Source organism: Marmota monax, unplaced genomic scaffold, assembly GCF_021218885.2.
Source record: "Marmota monax isolate L192 unplaced genomic scaffold, Marmota_monax_Labrador192_F-V1.1 WCK01_AAM20220418_F8-fsc00102, whole genome shotgun sequence".
In the NCBI taxonomy this organism is placed as follows: Eukaryota; Metazoa; Chordata; class Mammalia; order Rodentia; family Sciuridae; genus Marmota; species Marmota monax.
Genome location: NW_026692494.1, coordinates 219,953 through 238,338, shown reverse-complemented (window position 1 = coordinate 238,338; position 18,386 = coordinate 219,953). Strand labels below are relative to the sequence as shown.

The following is an 18,386-nucleotide window of genomic DNA, read 5'->3' as shown; positions in this document are numbered from 1 at the left end:
ACAGTCGTGAAATGATAATCGTTTTCCTTTGACTGTTGTATGATTTCATACCAGTTTCTTCAGGAAGAAGAAGAGGTCAAGCACTTTAAGATGAAGAAGCTTCACATTCAAGAGGAAAATGTGGGGCAATGAGTGTCGGCATGTGTCATGATAAGGGCTTTAAATATCAGATTAGAATGCTCAGGACAAAAACTGACCCAAGTAAAAGGAATCTTTAGATTAAAGACCCCATAGATTAAGGACATCTGGGAGGAGAAAACTGAAGAAGGATGTACTGATGAAGTGGTTGAGGAGAAACCAATAAAACTCTTAAATACAAGCAAAGTCAAAGGTGCTTCTGGAATGGAAATAGGAAGAAGCATGTTTTTCAGGGGAGGGTCATGCTATGTAAACTCACAGCCTTTGCCTCAGAGACCCAACCATCCACCTAGTTCTGAGGTCAGTGGTCCCTCAAGGACCAGAGGCTGCTCTGCTGAGGAGTCTCCCCAGGGTCCCCTTCACATCCTTGTTCCTCAGGCTATAGATAAAGGGGTTCAGCATGGGGGTGACCACAGTGTACATCACTGAAATGACTGTGCTCTTCTTGGAAGAATGGGTCACAGCAGAACTGAAGTAAACCCCAAGTGCCATTCCATAGAACAAGGAGACCACACAGAGGTTGGTGTTGAGAGCCACAGCCGAAGTGGCCCCAGCAAACTTCCAGCTGATTGGCTCCTCTGTGGTGATGCTCATTGGGCTGTTTCCCTGCCCTTTCAGACCACGGAGCTGCTCATTGGTGGACTCTTTTGGCTCTGCCCACGCGACCCAGCCAATCGGCCTCAAGGGCGGGAAGAGTGCTGGTTGAGGTGCTTGCTGGAAGGCCGGAGGTGGCAGTTGGGCTCTGAGGGAATTCCTGGAGAGCTCGGGTGGTGTGGTGTGAGTTCTAAAAATAAAGTTCCTTCCTGCTTGACAAGTGGCTCATGAATTTTGCCCAGCCAGACTGCGGCAGGTGGGACCCACAGGTGGAAAATGCCTTAGACTTGCCCACAGAGGAGGACATCTTCATTAAGGAGGAGACAATCTGAGAGTAGGAGAAGAGGATCCCAGTGATGGAAAACACACAGGGGAGTGCTGTTGCTACAAGCAAGACGATGTTATTGATGAGGGTATCAGAACTGGCCACCTTGAGAACCTGTGCTAATTCACAGAAGAAATGTGAGATTTTGGTGCCTACAGAGAAGCTCAGCCTCTTCATCAGTAGAATGTGAAGCAGGGAACTGCAGAAGATGATGAGCCAACACGTCAGAACCAGGAGGACACAGAAGTGAGAGTTCATGATGATCATGTAATTCAGGGGATGGCAGATGGCCATAAAGCTGTCATAGGCCATCATGGTCAGTAGGGAATTATCCATTCCAACAAAAAACATAAAAAAATACACCTGAGTGAGGCACTCTGTGTAAGAGATGTATTTCCTCTGTGCCTGGATGTTCACCAGTATCTTAGGGACCATGGTGGAGGTGAAACAGATGTCCACAAAGGACAGGTTGGAGAGGAAGAAGTACATGGGGGTGTGGAGGTGGGAGTCAGAGAAGATGGCCAGGATGATGAGCAGGTTCCCAAGCACTGTGACCAGGTACATGGACAGGAAGATGCCAAACAGGATGGGCTGCAGGACTGGATCCTCTGTCAGTCCCAGGAGGAGGAACTGATAGGACTGTGTGGTTCTCCACTTCCATGTAGCTGTCTAGTCCCCTTGAGAAATCAACAAAAGTTAAAAAAAAACAAGCAAAGTTAAAAAATCAATCAAATAAAACACAGACAATACAACTGGATATCAAGTAATCCTCCCTTCACAATGTCACCCTCAGGTGGACATCCTTTGGCATGCCTGATTCCTTCCCATAGTGATTCATGTGGCTAAATGGTAACTCAATTCACTTTTGCATGTCTATACCAATCCAGACTTTCTTTAATTTAGCAGAAATCTCTCATTTTATGTATACTCACCTGTTTTAATTCCTTTTTAAAATTTAAGTACATGAGATAATTTTGTCTCTGTTATGACCCATCCAGAATATTTGAACAAATTTCATATTTTATTGATAATCCCTACATTTTCTTAATTGAAATAGCTCTATAATAGTGATAAAGCATGGACTTAGAAATAATAACAATCTTTATTCTATGACTTAGTAATTCCTAATGGTGTGATTGCTAAGTCACTACCTATTTTAAACTAAAGATACTATTAACATTATTGTTATTATTATTACTTGTTTTTAAATTTAAAATTCCTATTCAGTAGAATTCTGAATAAGTGATACCAGTTGTTATCATTTTTATTATTCTACTTTATGATCATTGTTTTGGATAAGTAGCTCTCCCAACAAGCAGAAAAGAGCTTGATCGGCAAAATTCTTCAGTTCTTGAGTTGGACTTCCTGGAGTAGATTTTTGCCTACCCATCTTATGATGTATGACCTTAAGAAAATCATCTAAATTCTATTAGTTATGAATGCTTTATCTCTCCAGTAGTAGTAGTAAATATTTCCTACATGATAGGACCAAGAAAGAAATGTAATGACATGATGATATAATTGTTCTATTGTTGTTTCTGAGACATTTGATGGACACTTAAATGTGAACTTCTATTCTTAACATCACAATACATTTTTCCTGCATGAGTATCATTTAGCAACATCCCCTTAAGTCAGGCAGACATCAGGATGAAATTATGATCATCATAGATACAACAAATCTGCTGGGCACAGTGGCACACACCTGTCATGCTGGTGGCTCAGGCAGCTGAGGCAGGAGGATCACAGGCTCAAAGCCAGCCTCAGCAGCTTAGCAAGGCCCTGAGCAGCTTAACGAGACCCTTTCTAAAAATAAAAAAATAAAAAGGGCTGGAGGTGTGGCTCAGTAGGTAAGTGTCCCTGAAAACAAAACTAAAGAAATTAATTAATTAAAATGCAACAAAATTTAAAAAATAAAAATACACACCCCCAAAATATAATAGTTATTACCTTAGGATCACTGTACAGCATTCCTAATTAATGAAGATCCTCATGGCTCCTACTTTCAGAGAATGTCTGCCTGGTGAACTCTTCCAACATGAGGAATAAGAATGTGGACCACATACATAGGGGGAGAAAATAATACTGCAGCACAATTAAACTCAAACACAATGAATACGTGAGTGTTATTGCTCTTTCTGCTCTTGGGTAGGTATGTTTTGTGTTAAAATGGCTCAGGTAATGGCTAAAATTCCTTCAAGGTGCAGAAATTACAGCTTCAATGAGTAGGTAAGTCTGGGACATCCCAGTATCCTGATTCTGGAGCAGAGCCCAGGATCCAGGTCCTCCCCACGCCCCCTCCTTGCTCCCCAGCCTCACTGTGACCCACCAGCTCTGAGGGATAAGGCTGATGCTTTCTTGTCTCCCCCCTCTCTCTCCCAGGGAAGCCCACTTGGGTTTTCAAGGAGGCTGCATCTGAGAATCACATGTGAAGGCCAACAGGGCCATGTTTAAGGTTTCTGTCCTCTCAAGTGTGGAATTCTCAGAGCTCCTAATTAAATAGATTGTTCTATTATCTCTCCAGCTCCAAATAATTCTGCTCCCTTGTAATATGAAGGAGAGAGCAGAATGGAAAATTTTCTGTCAATTTTGTGTTTATATAGGAATTTTATTTATATTGTGATTCTTTGATGATAATTTCACAATATATATGGATAGTAGGTCATGATAAGTTCTTTTTTTTCTCTTGTAATTGAAAAGGTTTTTGGCTAAAGTTACATATAATTTTGTAGATGAATTTTAAAAATTTATGCTTTGGTATCTTATTTCTTATTTTCCCTAAAGTAAAGCTTATTGATTTTTTTTTTATTATTGCATTATTGTTGTGTTTAATAGTCAGGTTTCTTTTGACATAACCATAAAACATGGAATATAATTTGCTCTCCTTCAGTATCCAGTAGTCCCCCTTTTCTTTCTTTTTTATTAGTTGCTCAAATGCCTGAATACCATTGTGTGTGTGTGTGTGTGTGTGTGTGTGTGTGTGAGAGAGAGAGAGAGAGAGAGAGAGAGAGAGAGAGAGAGAGAGAGAGAGATACCCTCCTGTGTGTGTGTGTGTCTGTCTGTATGTCTATCTGTCTACACAAACAGCACGTTTTCTTTATCCTGTTATGTATACATAGATGGACTCGAAGGTTGATTCCCAGTCTTGGCTATCATGAATTGTGCCTTAATAAACATGTGAAAGCACATGTGTTTTCGACATGTTAAATTTATTTCCTGTGGACAAAAATCCCATGGTGGGGTTGCTGCATCATTCAGCAATTCTGTGTTTAACTTTCTGAAGGACCTCTGCATTCCCAGCTACCTTGGTTGTTGGTTGTACTGATTTATAACCCCACCAACAGCCTGCAGGGCTTTCCTTTTCTCCACATCTCCATCAACAGTTATCTTCCATCTTTTGATGAAGCCATTGTCACAGATGTGAGCCGCTGTTTCATGCTGGTTTTGATTTGCATTACCTGGATGCCTGGTGATATTGGCATTTTCCTGTGTTCTTTTAAGCAAAGACCACTGAGGTCTTTTTTCCATTTTTAAATTGGGTTGTTTGTTTTCTAGCCATTGAGTTGTTTTCATTTCTTACAGATTTGGGATATTAACCCTTTATCAGATTCATGGTTTGCAAAGGACCCCTCACATTCTTCAGATCATCTCCTCGATCTGCTGATTTCCTTTGGGGGTGTTGGAGTTTTCATTTTGTCATAGTCCCACTGGTCTCCTTTCACTTTTGTGGCCACTGCTTTTGAGGTCATATTTTAAAACTCAGCACAGACCGACGGCACAGAGCCTTCCCCCTGTTTTCTTCTAGGAGCTTTGTGCTTTCAGTACTTAAATTCAGGTTTTCACTCCACTTGGTTTGATTTCTTCTCTATAGTATACAGGTCTAGTTTTGTTCTTCTTCCTGTGAAGTTTTCCCAGCACCAGCTTTTGAAGATTCTTCTGTGTTCATTGTGTACTCTAAGCAACTTTATCAATAATCGGTTGGCCATAAGTGGCTGGATTTGTTTCTGGGTCCTCTGATCTGTTCCATTGGTCTGTGCATCTATTTTTATTCAGTAGCATACTCCATTTTAAAAGTTACCAAGGCTTTGTATTATGTGTTGAAATCAAGTGATGTGATTAGACTCCCAATTTCATTCCTTTGGCCCCAGGTTGCTTTAGTGATTGTGATTTTTAAGAGCATTTAAATATTTTTCTATGGAATTGAAAAATATAATCTGGATTTTGATGGGGATTGCATTAAAATTTCAAATCACTTCTGATATTAGGGACACTTTAACAATATTAATTCTTCTAATCCAAGAACATAGCATTTCTCTATTTAGTTTTCACTTCCGTGTTTTTCATCTATGTTTTATGCTTTTCAACACAGAGATCTTTCCCCTTTCCTAGAGACCATTTGTACTTATTATTTTATAGTTATTTTTTTCTTGGTTTCTTTCCAGGCACTTCACTGCTACTGTATAGAAATGCTACCAATTGGTGAATATTAGCCTTGTATTCTGTAACTTGGCTGGATTCATATATTCATTCTTTCAGTGGATCTCTTGAGCTTTCTGCACATAAAATCTTGTCATCTGCACACAGGATAATTTATCATCCCTCCCCCCAGAATTTTAATGGATTTTCTTTCTTTATCTTTACTTCCTTCTGGAGGTGTTTTCAGTGGTGGTGGCAAGTGTGGGTATCCATGTATTGGTCTGGAAATGACAGGAAAAGCTTTCACCTCCTCCTGTTCAAGTATGTATTACTTATGGTTCGTCTATATTGCATTTCTTGCATTGAGGTACATTCCTTCTGTATCTCATTTTGGGGGGTTTCCATCCTAATGCATGTGAACTTCGTCAAATGCATTTACCTCTATTAAAAATGGTTATGTGGTTTTTGGTCTTTTAGGCTATCATTATTATTTACAATGTAGATTTCATAGACTTCATTCCACAGTACCTCCTCTTGCCTTAACGTCCTCCTCCCACTAATCTCTTTTCTCAACCCCTCCCATTTCCAAAAGAGCACCCTTCTACTTTTTTTTTCCTCTCTAGCTTCTATATATGATTGAAAAACATATAACCCTTGACTTTCCATATATGGCATATTTCACTTAACATGATGCTCTTCAGTTCCATTCAAGTCCCTTAAAATGGCTTTATCTCATTCCTCTTTATGACTGAATAAAACTCCATCATGCACATACATTACATTTTCTTTATCCATTTATCCACGGACAGACACCTACATGATTCCATAACTTGGTTACTGTGAATTGTTGCACTGTCATATCACTATATATGCTGATTTTAGTTTTTTTGAATTTTTTATTGGTTTATTTTAGTTCTTTTAAATAAATTCCAAGACATGGTATAGCTGTGTCCTATGGTGGTTCCATTCATAGTTTTTTTGGGGGAATCTCTGTAGTGATTTCTACAGTGGCTGCGCAAAATTTATATTCCTACCAACAGTGTGCAAGTGTTCCTTTCTCCTACCTCCAAACCAGTGATTATTGCTGTTTGCATTCTTAATGATTGCCATTCTAACTGGAGTGAGACTAAGTAGTAGAGTAGGGTAGAGTAGCAAAGATTTTCTCTCATTCTGAAGATTCTCTCTTCACATTTTTAATTATTTCCCTTGCTGTGTAAAAGCTTTTTCATTTGATGCCATCCTGTTTATTAATTGTTGGTATTATTTCTTTTAGGGTTCTAATGAGGAAGTCACCCCTGAACCCATATGTTGGAGCACTGAGCCTGTGTTTTCTTCTGGGAGTTGCAAAGTCTCTGGTCTAATTCCTAGATCTCCCATTCATTCTGAGTTGACTTTTGTGCAGGTGAGAGATAGGGATCCAGTTTCATTCTTCTATGTACGGATTTCCAGTTTTCCCAGCATCTTTTGTTACAAGGGCCCTTTTGTTTGCCTTTGTCAAGGTCAGATGACTTTATCTGTCTGGGTTTGTTTCTGTCTTCTCTTCCCTTGGTCTGCGTGTATATTCTTAGGCCAGGACCTGGCTGCTTTTGTCATGATAGTCTTGTGATATAATTTGAAGTCAGGTATTGGGATACCTCCAACATTGCTCATTTAGCTCAGAATTGCTTTGGGAATTCTGGGTCTTTTATTCTTCCTTATGAATTTTAGCACTTTTTTGGACACCTTCGTACAAGCCAGATTATAATAATGCAAGGGTTTTAAAAAGATTTGTTTAGTCACAACTGAGAAGTATTGTGAGGTGTATGTACCACGGTATGTGAATACCTTCTTTGAATACCTGAATTCAAAATGTATACTGAGTGGTGGGTGTTTGTTTATTTGTTCTTTTATCCAACACTCTCTATTTTCCCAGAATATGGTCAAACAATGCATTAACAGAGAATCTTACACATGTCACAAAATTCTTACTCCTGGGCACCTGTGGTGGTTGAGATGTTTAGTCATCCCTCCTTGGATTGTCCATGTTCTTGCTCCTTATCCTGCCATCACCTCTGCAACCTGTCCTGGGTCTGCCAAGGTCTTAAAGATTACAGTGAACATCCAAATCCACAATAGAATAATCTCTTTTGTGGGTTGTATTATACAGATTTTTTTCCTTGTTTTTGAAAGCATATGAGATATGCTTCTGAGTAACATGGCCTATGAACTGTAGCCATCTGTCTGCCCTGCATTTCCCAGTCATCAGGAACCCTCACTTCTGTGATTTCTTAGTTTGGTGTCTTACATGGTTAACCTTTTGGTTTCCCAGATGCACAGTTTGATTATAACTTCCCTACTTTATGGATGTGGAAATTTCCAGGTTTTTCAGTGATCCTTCTCAACTCCATAATCACACCTGACCTGATACCTTCTCTAATAACATTGTCAGGTATTATTTTTTGTACCACGTTTTTTTTTTTTTTTTTTGCATCGCATCTTAGGAAGTCTTTTATCTTTCCAAAAAAAATTGTTTCCTTGATTCTGAGACTCTCATATCAGCTGATAAACATAAATGCTTCTGTCCTGTAAGACTCTTTCATCAGTTGTTGGCTTATAATGTGGAACCATCATTGGAGTGTTCCTTGGTTCAGTTTTGTCAAAATCTCTGAGATATTGCCTTAGTCGTTTACATGTTGCTCATCCATGTCCTGAATCCCTTTATCTTCAGCCTGAGGAGCAAGTACATAAAAAGTGTCTCAAGGAGGCTTCACAGCAGAACTTTCTGGACCTAAGCAATCAGTTTAAATGTAGGGTGGAAAAGGCAACAAAACTACAAAAATAAACCTGGAAATCTAGCCTGCCTTTCAGTCACATTATTGCATAATGACTTCAATTTGTCATCCTTTATGATGGGAGAATGTTGGGAGCCAATTTTGTGGCTGGGAGGAATGGCAAGTCTTTTATGTTGCGTAGAAATTTTCAGTTTGGCTACAGATGCTGGTGATGGATGCACCACAGTGTGAGTGTGATTAATGCTGCTGATCTGTGCCTTTGGCAATGGGGAAAATTGCCATTTTTAGAGGGAATGAAATTTCACCATCATAAAAATGGAGCAAGGCAAAGGAAAAAAATAATGAAAGAAATGATAATACCCAGGAGCTTCCTCTGGTGTGGGGGAAGAGCCCAAGAGCTTTTGTGGATACTGATTTTTCTCTTCCTCAGCTGGCACTGATATGAGGAGACTTTTAGAGTTTGTGGTAACCTGGACTAATTTGGCTAATTAAGAGCTCTGTGCATTGGGCTTCCAAGGTCATATAACGGTCAACAATCAGTCTGCGCCTGCAGCCCTTCAGTTTGATGGCTCCAAGTCCACTGGGCTCCATCCCTGTGCCTCTTCCTTCCATGGTTGCTCTGCTTCAAGAAGCTCCTATCTGAGACTGCATGGATAGAAATCCTGGGGCAGAGCCTGAGGCTTCATTGAGTACTAGGCATCAGATGGGCTCTGGATCTTCACTCCTTGGCCATGACCCACCAGAGTCCCAGTGCAAATCAGTAAGTGCTGAGGGAGGCGAATGACGGAGTATGAACTGTATGAAGCATTGTTTCCTCATCACCAGGACAGACATGCATTTAGGGAGAGCAGATGGGGGAAAAATGGGTCAAATTTCAGTTACCAGGATTGTGAAGTTTATGATCTTGGTTGTGGAGGGGTCCTAGAAATCTCATTCAGAGTCTTGCTTTCCTCCCACCCTGGTTCTACTTCCCATGGACAGCTCTCAGACCATAACAGAAAGTAGGTCTCACTGAACTCTTTCCTAAGCTCTCCAAGACATTTATGAAGGTGATGATGAGGATGAGGATAGTGTCCATCACATCATGAGCCAATATTAATTGACTTTTACAAATTTTTAGCTTTATTAAATTTACTACTGAAATTCACCTTTTTGTTTAATAATAATTAAGCACTGTTGTGTGCCAGTCATGGGTGTGGGCATTTTATACATGCTGAGTGGTTTTAAATGATAAAATCTTCTTAACTAATTAACCCCTCTGGCAGAATTGGAAAAAAATAATATCCAGGATTCAAATACATGTCTATCTGATCAAAATTTATTTTTTTAAATATTTTTATTGGCATATATTAATGACACAGAGTAGTGGGTTTCATTGTGGCATATTCATACATGTATATAGCATAATTTGATCAATGTCAATCCTCCCTTCCTCCATTCAGTCCCCCCTCTTCCCTTCTCCTGACTTCTGCCTCTACTCTGTCTCTCTTATTATTGCTATATTTCTGAGCTCCAGACTCTGTCTTTGCATTCTATATAGATTGTATCAATTTATGATGGAGTATGAACTGTATGAAGCATTGTTTCCCATAGTTTTCCCAATGTCAAAAGTGCCACATTACTTTTATTTTTCAGGAAAGAAAGAAGCACAATATTTTTATGTAATTTGTTGTAGGATTTTAGGTTGATAATCTGAAGTCTTATTTGAATTGAGGTTTGATTAGAGACAGAGCATTTGAGCAGGTTAGGCAGGATGGCCTTGGCAGGCCTTGTACTGCCAAGTGGCCTTGTCCCCTGTGAACATTCCGCTTCCCTGTCACTCCAGGATGAGACCCTCCTTCACTGTGCAGTTCAGTTTGGAGGTTTTTGGTGGAGCACAGGACAGATCAGTGGGTGGCATCTGGTGCTACAATTATAGGAAGAATGTCTGAAATCACAGGGTGAATTCAGAGAAAGAGAAGACAGACACTCATTCAGTATAGATCCTCTCTCACCACCCCAGGATATCTCTGCAGCTGTACACACGTTCCTCATTCTTGACATCAACCTGATCTCAAAAGCATTCTGAAGTTCAGGTCTTGATTTCATTACTACTCAGTAGTCTAGAAAGAATTTTAAAGAGCACCTGGGGTGGGCCTGTAGCTAAGACCTCTGTACCTCTGCTCTCTTTTGGATTGTTGGGAACAATGAGCAGAAGGGGTACATGTCACCCAGAGGTGGAGAATTCAGTTTTGAGCCCTGAGGGCTAAGTTTCCATTGCTGTGATAAAGAACAGGGTACGGACTCTCTTAGCCTAGGCCTTATCTTCTGAGTTGAGTTGTAATTGAGGCAACTGCATCAAGAAAGGATTAAACAGATAAAGGATGCCCTGTATGTTGTTAATATTTGGTAAATATAATAAAAAATTCAGAGATTAAAAGCCACTGCTTACATGGCAGGCAAGTTATCTACAATTGAGTCACACTCCTAGACCCAGGGATTTAAAAAGTTTTGTTAAAAAGATTATAAAGTATATAAAATGGGAAAATATTGTCACCATGTTATAAATGAGAAAATTGTCAGATGTGCTTACATTATTTTGGGCATTTTTCTCCTTTGCCTTGTTTCCAAACTATATCATAATGAAAGGAGATGAAATAATGAACCTGAGTTTCCTTCAGGTTGTTGAAGTAAATGAACTGCAATCCATGTTTCAGGAAGAATTGTCATGAATATGTCTATCTGATCAAAACCCAGGGAATTAAGTTTGATAATGAAATCTAGAGTTTGGAGCTTTACCTGGGGTCAAAGTCCTCCCTGAAAAGGATTCACTTTGTGATCAGAGAAACAGTGATGCCAGCTCACTAAAGAACAGAGAATCTAGAAAGAAAAGTCCCACATATCTGTCCTTACCACCGATGTGGTGCTGCATTGATAGAGGGGTGCAGGTGAATCGGTGTTGATGAAAATGTTCAAAAAGATTCTCGACATTTCATTATGCTTTGACCAGTGACCAGTGCAGTGTGCACTAATTCTGTATTTGCTGTCAGGGATGCTATACATTTGTGTATTTTCTAAAAATGTTTATAAAAATTTGAAATTCATCAAATCCAAGAATAGGAATTACAAATAAGTATTCCTAAAATGCAAACTACATTTGAGTGGATATTTACTTGCAAAAAGGAGGGAAATCAGAAATCCAAGATTAATGAGAAGTCACTGGGAGGAAATTGGCCCATAACACAGTTTTGATTATGAGCTATCAAGTTTAATTTCATATCAGTATCTACAGTCTTAAGTCTTGTAAATGTTTTCTAAATATTCTATGTATAGGAGTATCATGCCATGGTTTTAGATAAAAATAGATACATTTGAGTGCTACTTAAATTACTTTTTAATGATTATTTCTTCTGAAAGTGAAAAGGCTATTGCTTATTGTTTATTTCTTTCTTAAAAGAAGCAGAGAATAAATGATATTATTCTTTATCCAGGCTGTCTTTTACTGTGATTGGGAGCTTGTGTGTAATGTTATGAGTCTTTTTTTTTGGTGTGTGTGTGTGTGTGTGTTTGTTTGTTTGTGTGTGTGGTATTGGAGATTGAAACCAGGGCACTTGCCCACTGTGTCACATAAATAGCCATTTTTATTTTTTAATTTTAAGACAAGGTCTCACAAAGTTGCTTAAAGCCCTGCCAAATTGCTGAGGCTGCCCTTGAATTTATCTCTGCCTCTTGAGTCACTGGAATTACAGGTCTGCACCAACACATCTGGCTTATATTATTGGTCTTATAACATTGTTGAGTGTCTGTAAAGCAGATGTATGTAGAAGGAACAGGAAAACAGAGAAACCAATAGTATGAGAGTTCCGATATGGTTGGGTTTATCACAATGAGAAATACTGCTGAAGGGTATAATCCAGAAGTGTGAATACTTAATATGTGAATATATGAGTTCAAAATACATACAGAACTGTTGGTGCCTGTTTATATGTTTCTTTTTTCCCATTTATTTCAAAAGGTGTACACATAATATAGAAGAAAAAAATCTAACAATCATATCAGAATTTCATCTTTGTGGTTTCTCAGAAGATCCGGACCTTCAGCCCATCCTCTTTGGACTGTTCCTGTCCATGTACCTGGTTACGGTGCTTGGGAACCTGCTTGTCATCCTGGCTGTCATCTCTGACTCCCACCTCCACACCCCCATGTACTTCTTCCTCTCCAACCTGTCCTTGGCTGACATCTGCTTCATCTCCACCACGGTCCCAAAGATGCTCACGAACATTCAGACTCACAGCAGCGTCATCTCCTATGTGGGCTGCCTGACACAGATGTCTCTTTTTGTCATATTTGCATGCATGGATAATCTGCTTCTGACTGTAATGGCCTATGACCGCTTCATGGCTATCTGTCACCCCCTGCATTATCCAGTCATTATGAACCTTCATCTGTGTGGATTCTTAGTTTTGGTGTCTTTGTTGTTTGCTCTTTTTGAATCCCAGCTTCATATTCTGATTGCATTAGAGTTTACCCACTTCACAGAGGTGGAAATTTCTAATTTCTTCTGTGACCCTATTCAAGTCCTTAGTCTTTCCTGTTACGACAACTTCTCTGGTAACATGATCAAGTATTTTATTGGTGCCATCTATGGTTTTCTCCCAGTCTTAGGGATCCTTTTATCTTACTATGAAATTGTTTCCTCCATTTTGAAGATCCCATCTTTGAGTGGGAAGTACAAAACCTTCTCTGCCTGTGGGTCTCACCTTTCAGTTGTTTGCTTATTTTATGGAACAGGCATTGGAGCATACCTTGGTTCAGCTGTGTCATCCTCACCCAAGAAAGATGTGGTGTCTTCAGTGATATACAGTGTGGTCACCCCCATGCTAAATCCCTTTATCTACAGCCTGAGGAATGAGGACATTAAAAATGCCCTGAGGAGGCTCCTCAGTAGAATAGTCTAATCTCAGGACTTTTGGCCTCCATTTGATAAGTAGTTAGGAAAATGCAATAAAATGAAACAAATAAATCTGTAAATACTGCATTATTAGTAATATTTTTGTAATTTATTGGATTTTATATATCAAGATATTTAATAGCAGATTGATGGCTGTCATTCTTTGGGAGAGATAAATGGGGACTTTTAATTGGAATTTTCAAAATTGTAGTTGTGTGAACATTGAATATGAATATCTGTTTGGAAACGGGTACAGTTTGAATCTGTTCTGTCTCCCAAAGACTCGTGTGTTGAAGGCTTGGTCCAAAGCATGGCTGTGTTCAGATGCTGGATGAGAAATGGTTGGTCCATGAGAGCTCTGACCTCATCTGTGGATTAATCCACTGATGAATTCAGAGCTCAGTGGACTTCAGAGAGATGTGAGAAACTGTAGGAGGGGCCACATATCTGGAGGGAGGGGGTTCTTGTGGGAGGGCCTTTGGGGCATGCAACTTTTTCTTAGCCAATTTCTCTTCCTTCCTTCCTTCCTTCCTTCCTTCCTCCCTCCCTCCCTCCCTCCCTCCCTTCCTCCCTTCCTTCCCTCTGTCCCTCCTTTCCTTTCCTTTCGTCTCTCTCTCTCTCTCTCTCTCTCTCTCTCTCTCCCTCCCTTCCTCTGTCTCTTCTTCCTGGCTGATATGAGGTGAGCAGATTTCCCCTGCCATTCCCTTCTTCTGTGATGCTGTGCCTCACCTCCAGCTCCCAGCAATGGAGCCAGCTGACAATGGACTGAAATCTCTGAAGGTATGAGACAAAATAAGCTTTTCCTCCTTTATGTGATTTTTTCATTGGCATTTTGTCACAGTAACAGAAAGGTGTTTAACATAGAGGTCATACAATTCTTGTGTATCCACATATTATATGAAATCTCACTTATATGCTATGAATCAGTGCACAAGGATTTTGCAATGTTTATTGTAATAATGAACTAAAAAAAAAACTAGTAATGTTTGTCTCTCAGGTAATGTTGCATAGCAGTTTAAAGCCTTCAAAGTAGATGTATGTACTTTTTAGGGAAACTTTAAACTACATGTTGAAACAAATCAGCACATTGCAGGGCAATACGTATTTTGTTGTATATTCCCTAGGTGAGATTTAGGTACTCTTTAGGCATGTGCTTAAGAAAACTATTTATGTATACATAAATAAATGCAGACATGGAGACAACGACAGGAAAATCCACCCTTAAAATTTCTGAGAGTAGTTGCTTTTAGGGCAGAGATGTGCAGGAGAATAGTATCAGGCAAAGATGCCAAGAACTGAAATTTTATATGAAGTCATTAAAACTCCTACAAGATTTAGTTATCAAGAACAGTGATTATAATTTTTTGATGATGAAGTGGATTTATGTAGTTTTTTCTTTTACATTTTTATTGGTGCATTTTAATTGTATGCAGTGTTGGCATCTATTGTGACATTTTTGTACACGCACACAATATAACAACAGAATTCTGTGATGTCACTCCCCAGCACTCCCCCAATCTTCTCCCCTCTTCCACCCCTTGGTTCATTTTCTCTGCTCTACTGACCTCCCTTTGCTTTTCATACAATAATGCCCCACATTTCTTTTCTTTTTCCTCTCTATCTTCCACAAATGAAAGAAAGTATGTGACCCTTGACGTTTTGAATTTGACTTACTTTGCTTAACTTAATATTCTCACATTCCATCTATTTTCTGCAAATGATTATTTGCATCAAGAACTTGCTATCCAAAACTGCATCAACATTCATCCTGAGTGGGGCCATGGTACTCCTGCTAGCGAGGTGTGTTGGGGCTGCTCTCCTGGGTAATGACCTACCAGATACACAGGGCAAACCAGTAAGTTCTGTGGGAGATGACGATTTGAAAAGGGAATGTCCTAAGCATTACCTCCTCCTCACAGTGATGAACATGATGTTTGAGTAGCCACATGGGAGACTGTTGTGGTGATGGTAACCAAAATCTCATGCAAAGCGTTTCTTTTCCTGCCTCAATGATTCTATTTCCCATAAAGTTTCCTCCACAAAGGGAGTAAATACACTCCATTTATACTTCTCCTAAGCATTATACGGGTGTACGAAGGTGATGAGGATGAGGAGATCAACCATAAACAACATCATGAATTCCTAATAAGAGATTCCTGAGTGCAAGGTGTTGAACAGTGTTCCATGCAGATTATCTGAATTCATCTGCAAGGTTTTCCCTAAGGTCTACATGGCACTTTATTCTATTTTACAAAAATGGGACACAGTTTTTTTTTTGTGTGTGTAACTCATGCTAGGTTTTTAGGTTGAATTACTGCAGCCACATTTGAATTGCACTGTGGAGTTGAGACACAGGGCACATGGGCGAATGGCTCAAAGAGGAAAAAGAATCAGTGAAAAAGTAGGTAAGAATAGCTGGACACAGACCTTCCCCACAGGGTGTCCCTGGAGCTGCCCACATCCTCTGCATTCTTACAATGAGCCCACTCAACATGAAAAGAAGACCCAGAATCACACTTGGATTTTATTATGATTCAAGAAACTGATGAGAGGTCAGAGTGTACCTGAGATGTGTCTGCAGTTGAGGTCTCTGGAGCTCTGCTTAGAATGTTCCTAATATTAGGAAAACATTAAAAAAATTCATGCATCAGACCCAGAGATTCACAATTTAGCATCAGTGCTGCTAGATCTACCTATCATTTCTTGAACACAGAACAGGTTGTTAGTGTCACTGAGAACCAGCAACTGAGATGGATTCTACTCATAGAGTTGAATTGAATACAAATTAAACAGAAAATGTTTGTTCCCCATTACCATGACTTGGAAGTATAAAATAGGGGCAAATTCAAGCACCTTTGGAGTGTAGAAAAGGTGTGCTGGTCTCCATGGTTGTACAGTAGGCACCTGTATTCAGAATACTTCAGTTAAGCCAGAGGAACATAGTCATTACTCCACCGTTGAGGAGGCTGCTAGCATTCTCAGGATCTGAGGCACCCGATGGTAATGCAGGCTGGAAAATACAACATAATTAAATCCAGTCATGGAAATGCCCCTTCCCTGAGTATTTGCTTTTTGTTTGAATGACTCTCTTCTCATAATGCTTCACAGAAGAGTGGTGATCACTGGGTTGGGGTGGGAGGAATGGTGAGTTTTTTCACCTGGGTACACAGCTAAATTCTAGAAGATGGAAAATTTCTGGATTTGAATGATAGTGATCATGGCACAGTAATGCAAATGCAATTAATGTCACCAAAAAATGCACTTAATGTGGTTCAAATGGTCATTTTTGTATTTATATTTTACCCCAATAAAATGGACATTAATCACAGATGTATCTTAAACAGCAAAGAAATAAAAGAAAATAGAATATATAAACTTCTTCCTAATTAGAGTTAAGGCCAGAAACTTATATGAGCATTCATTTTTCCTTTGCTTCCCCATTAATGATCGGAAATCCCTGGATCTTCCAAGGTCATATAATAGTCCTCACTCAGCCTGTGCTTGTAGTCCTTCAGTTGATGGCATCGTCCAGTGACCTGTGTAGCCGTCTCTCCTCCTGGGGTGTCTGCATCAGGAAGCTCCTGAACACACCATCTGTTCTTGTGGACACAGTTGAGCCTTCCCTGGGCTCCACACTTGGTAGGGTCTCAGGACCTGCACTTCTTGGTCATGACCCTGCAGGGAAGCAGCATGGTCCAGTAAGTGCAGAGGGGGTCTTGGATGTGGGAAGGACTGGGGAAGTAGTGTTACCTCACATAAGGACACTCACCACAGAGTAGCCAGGTGGGAGGACACCAGCATGCAGCTTCAACCTTGGGGTTGTGGGGTTCAAGCTTTTGTTTCAGGTGGGGAGATCAGAAATTCAAAATGTGCTCTCCACCCACACTGGTTCTAATTCACACAGAATTCTCCACCCACAACAGTACAAAATGGGTCCTTCAAGAGTGTTTTCTGAGGTTTAGAAAAGGACTAAAGTTGGTGATGGTAAGGCCTTGAAGCGTTTGAGTGGCTTGTTGTAATGGCCAATGTTTTGGCCATTCTTGACGAGAGATGATGCTAAGGTCTGCACCTGTATCCAGTAGCCCATTAAATTCATGTCCTTGAATATTTAGTTTTAGCATGGGGCGAGAATCTAAATTTAAAGAAAGCATAGCCCAATCTACACCTGTGGAGCCTAATCCCTTGGAACCTCTTTCTACAGTACGACTGGAAAATTTATCATGTAGGCTGGGTATTATTAGTAACTGTGCTATTCTATCTCCTGGTGAAATTACTGATATACCCTTTGGAGAACTGGCTATAATTTTTATTTCACCTTCATAATCGGGATCAATTACCCCAGGACTTATCATAAGTCCTTTTAGAGTAGAAGAGCTGCGTCCCAATAATAAGCCTACTGTTCCTTTGGGAAGAGGTCCTTTCACCCCTGTGGGAATGATTTGAACTCCCATCTCTGGAGTTAGTACTGCTCTGGCGGAGGCGCAGATGTCCAACCCTGCGCTCCCTCTGGTTTGTCTGATGAGGGATCTGATGGACAATGTGTCCTGGGCACTACCCTGATGGGGTTGCTGGGTTCCTCCAGTGCTCCGTATATTTGTGGTTTTGGGCCCCGGAGCATTGGGCCCCCCTGTCCGTTTTTTGGCAATGGAGCCCGATGCCTTTCTCCACGATATTGTGGATAAACACCTGGTCCTTGTTCGTTTTTTGATAATGGAGTACCCTCTATGGTGGTTTGAGAACGGCATTCATTAGCCCAATGTCTCCCTCTACGGCATCGTGGGCAAATACCTGGTATTCTACTCCTTTGATACCTAGTTTTGTTAAACCCTCCTCCAATGGGGCAATTCCTTTTAAAATGTCCTGTTTGTTCACAATTGTAGCATGTTCTTGGCCTGGCATCTAAAGCCTGTTTTACTGCAGCTGCCACAATTTGCCCTTGTTCATTAATGTCTCTGGCATCTAAAGCCTGTTTTACTGCAGCTGCCACGACTTGCTCTTGTTCATTAATGTCTCTACATAATTTAATATATGTGTTTAAATCTTCATGTTTCCATGGTCTAATGATATCTCTGCACCAACGATTTGCTTGCTCATAAGCCAGGTGTTTTAGTAATGGCATTGCTTGTTCTGTATTCCCAAAAACTCTGGTAGCTGTTTGAATAAGCCTATCTACAAATTCAGCATAAGGTTCATTAGCTCCTTGTATGACCTT

At 40.1% G+C, this 18,386-nt stretch overlaps 1 protein-coding gene and 1 pseudogene across 1 annotated transcript; one reads left to right on the top strand and one right to left on the bottom strand.

Moving 5' to 3' along the window:
• Positions 1-450: 450 nt before the first annotated feature.
• Positions 451-1,718, bottom strand: LOC124092213 (olfactory receptor 7D4-like; annotated as a pseudogene).
• A 10,518-nt stretch (positions 1,719-12,236) lies between these two features.
• On the top strand, positions 12,237-13,181 carry LOC124092629 (olfactory receptor 7E24-like). Its single transcript, XM_046444470.1, has one exon. It carries the CDS (start codon positions 12,351-12,353, stop codon positions 13,179-13,181), a length of 831 nt encoding a protein of 276 aa, XP_046300426.1. The 5' UTR covers positions 12,237-12,350.
• Positions 13,182-18,386: the final 5,205 nt, after the last annotated feature.

What these genes read in the sequence shown, in the direction of transcription:
- LOC124092629 (XM_046444470.1), top strand. Translation starts at nt 12,351, where the DNA reads ATGTACCTGGTTACGGTGCTTGGGAACCTGCTTGTCATCCTGGCTGTC.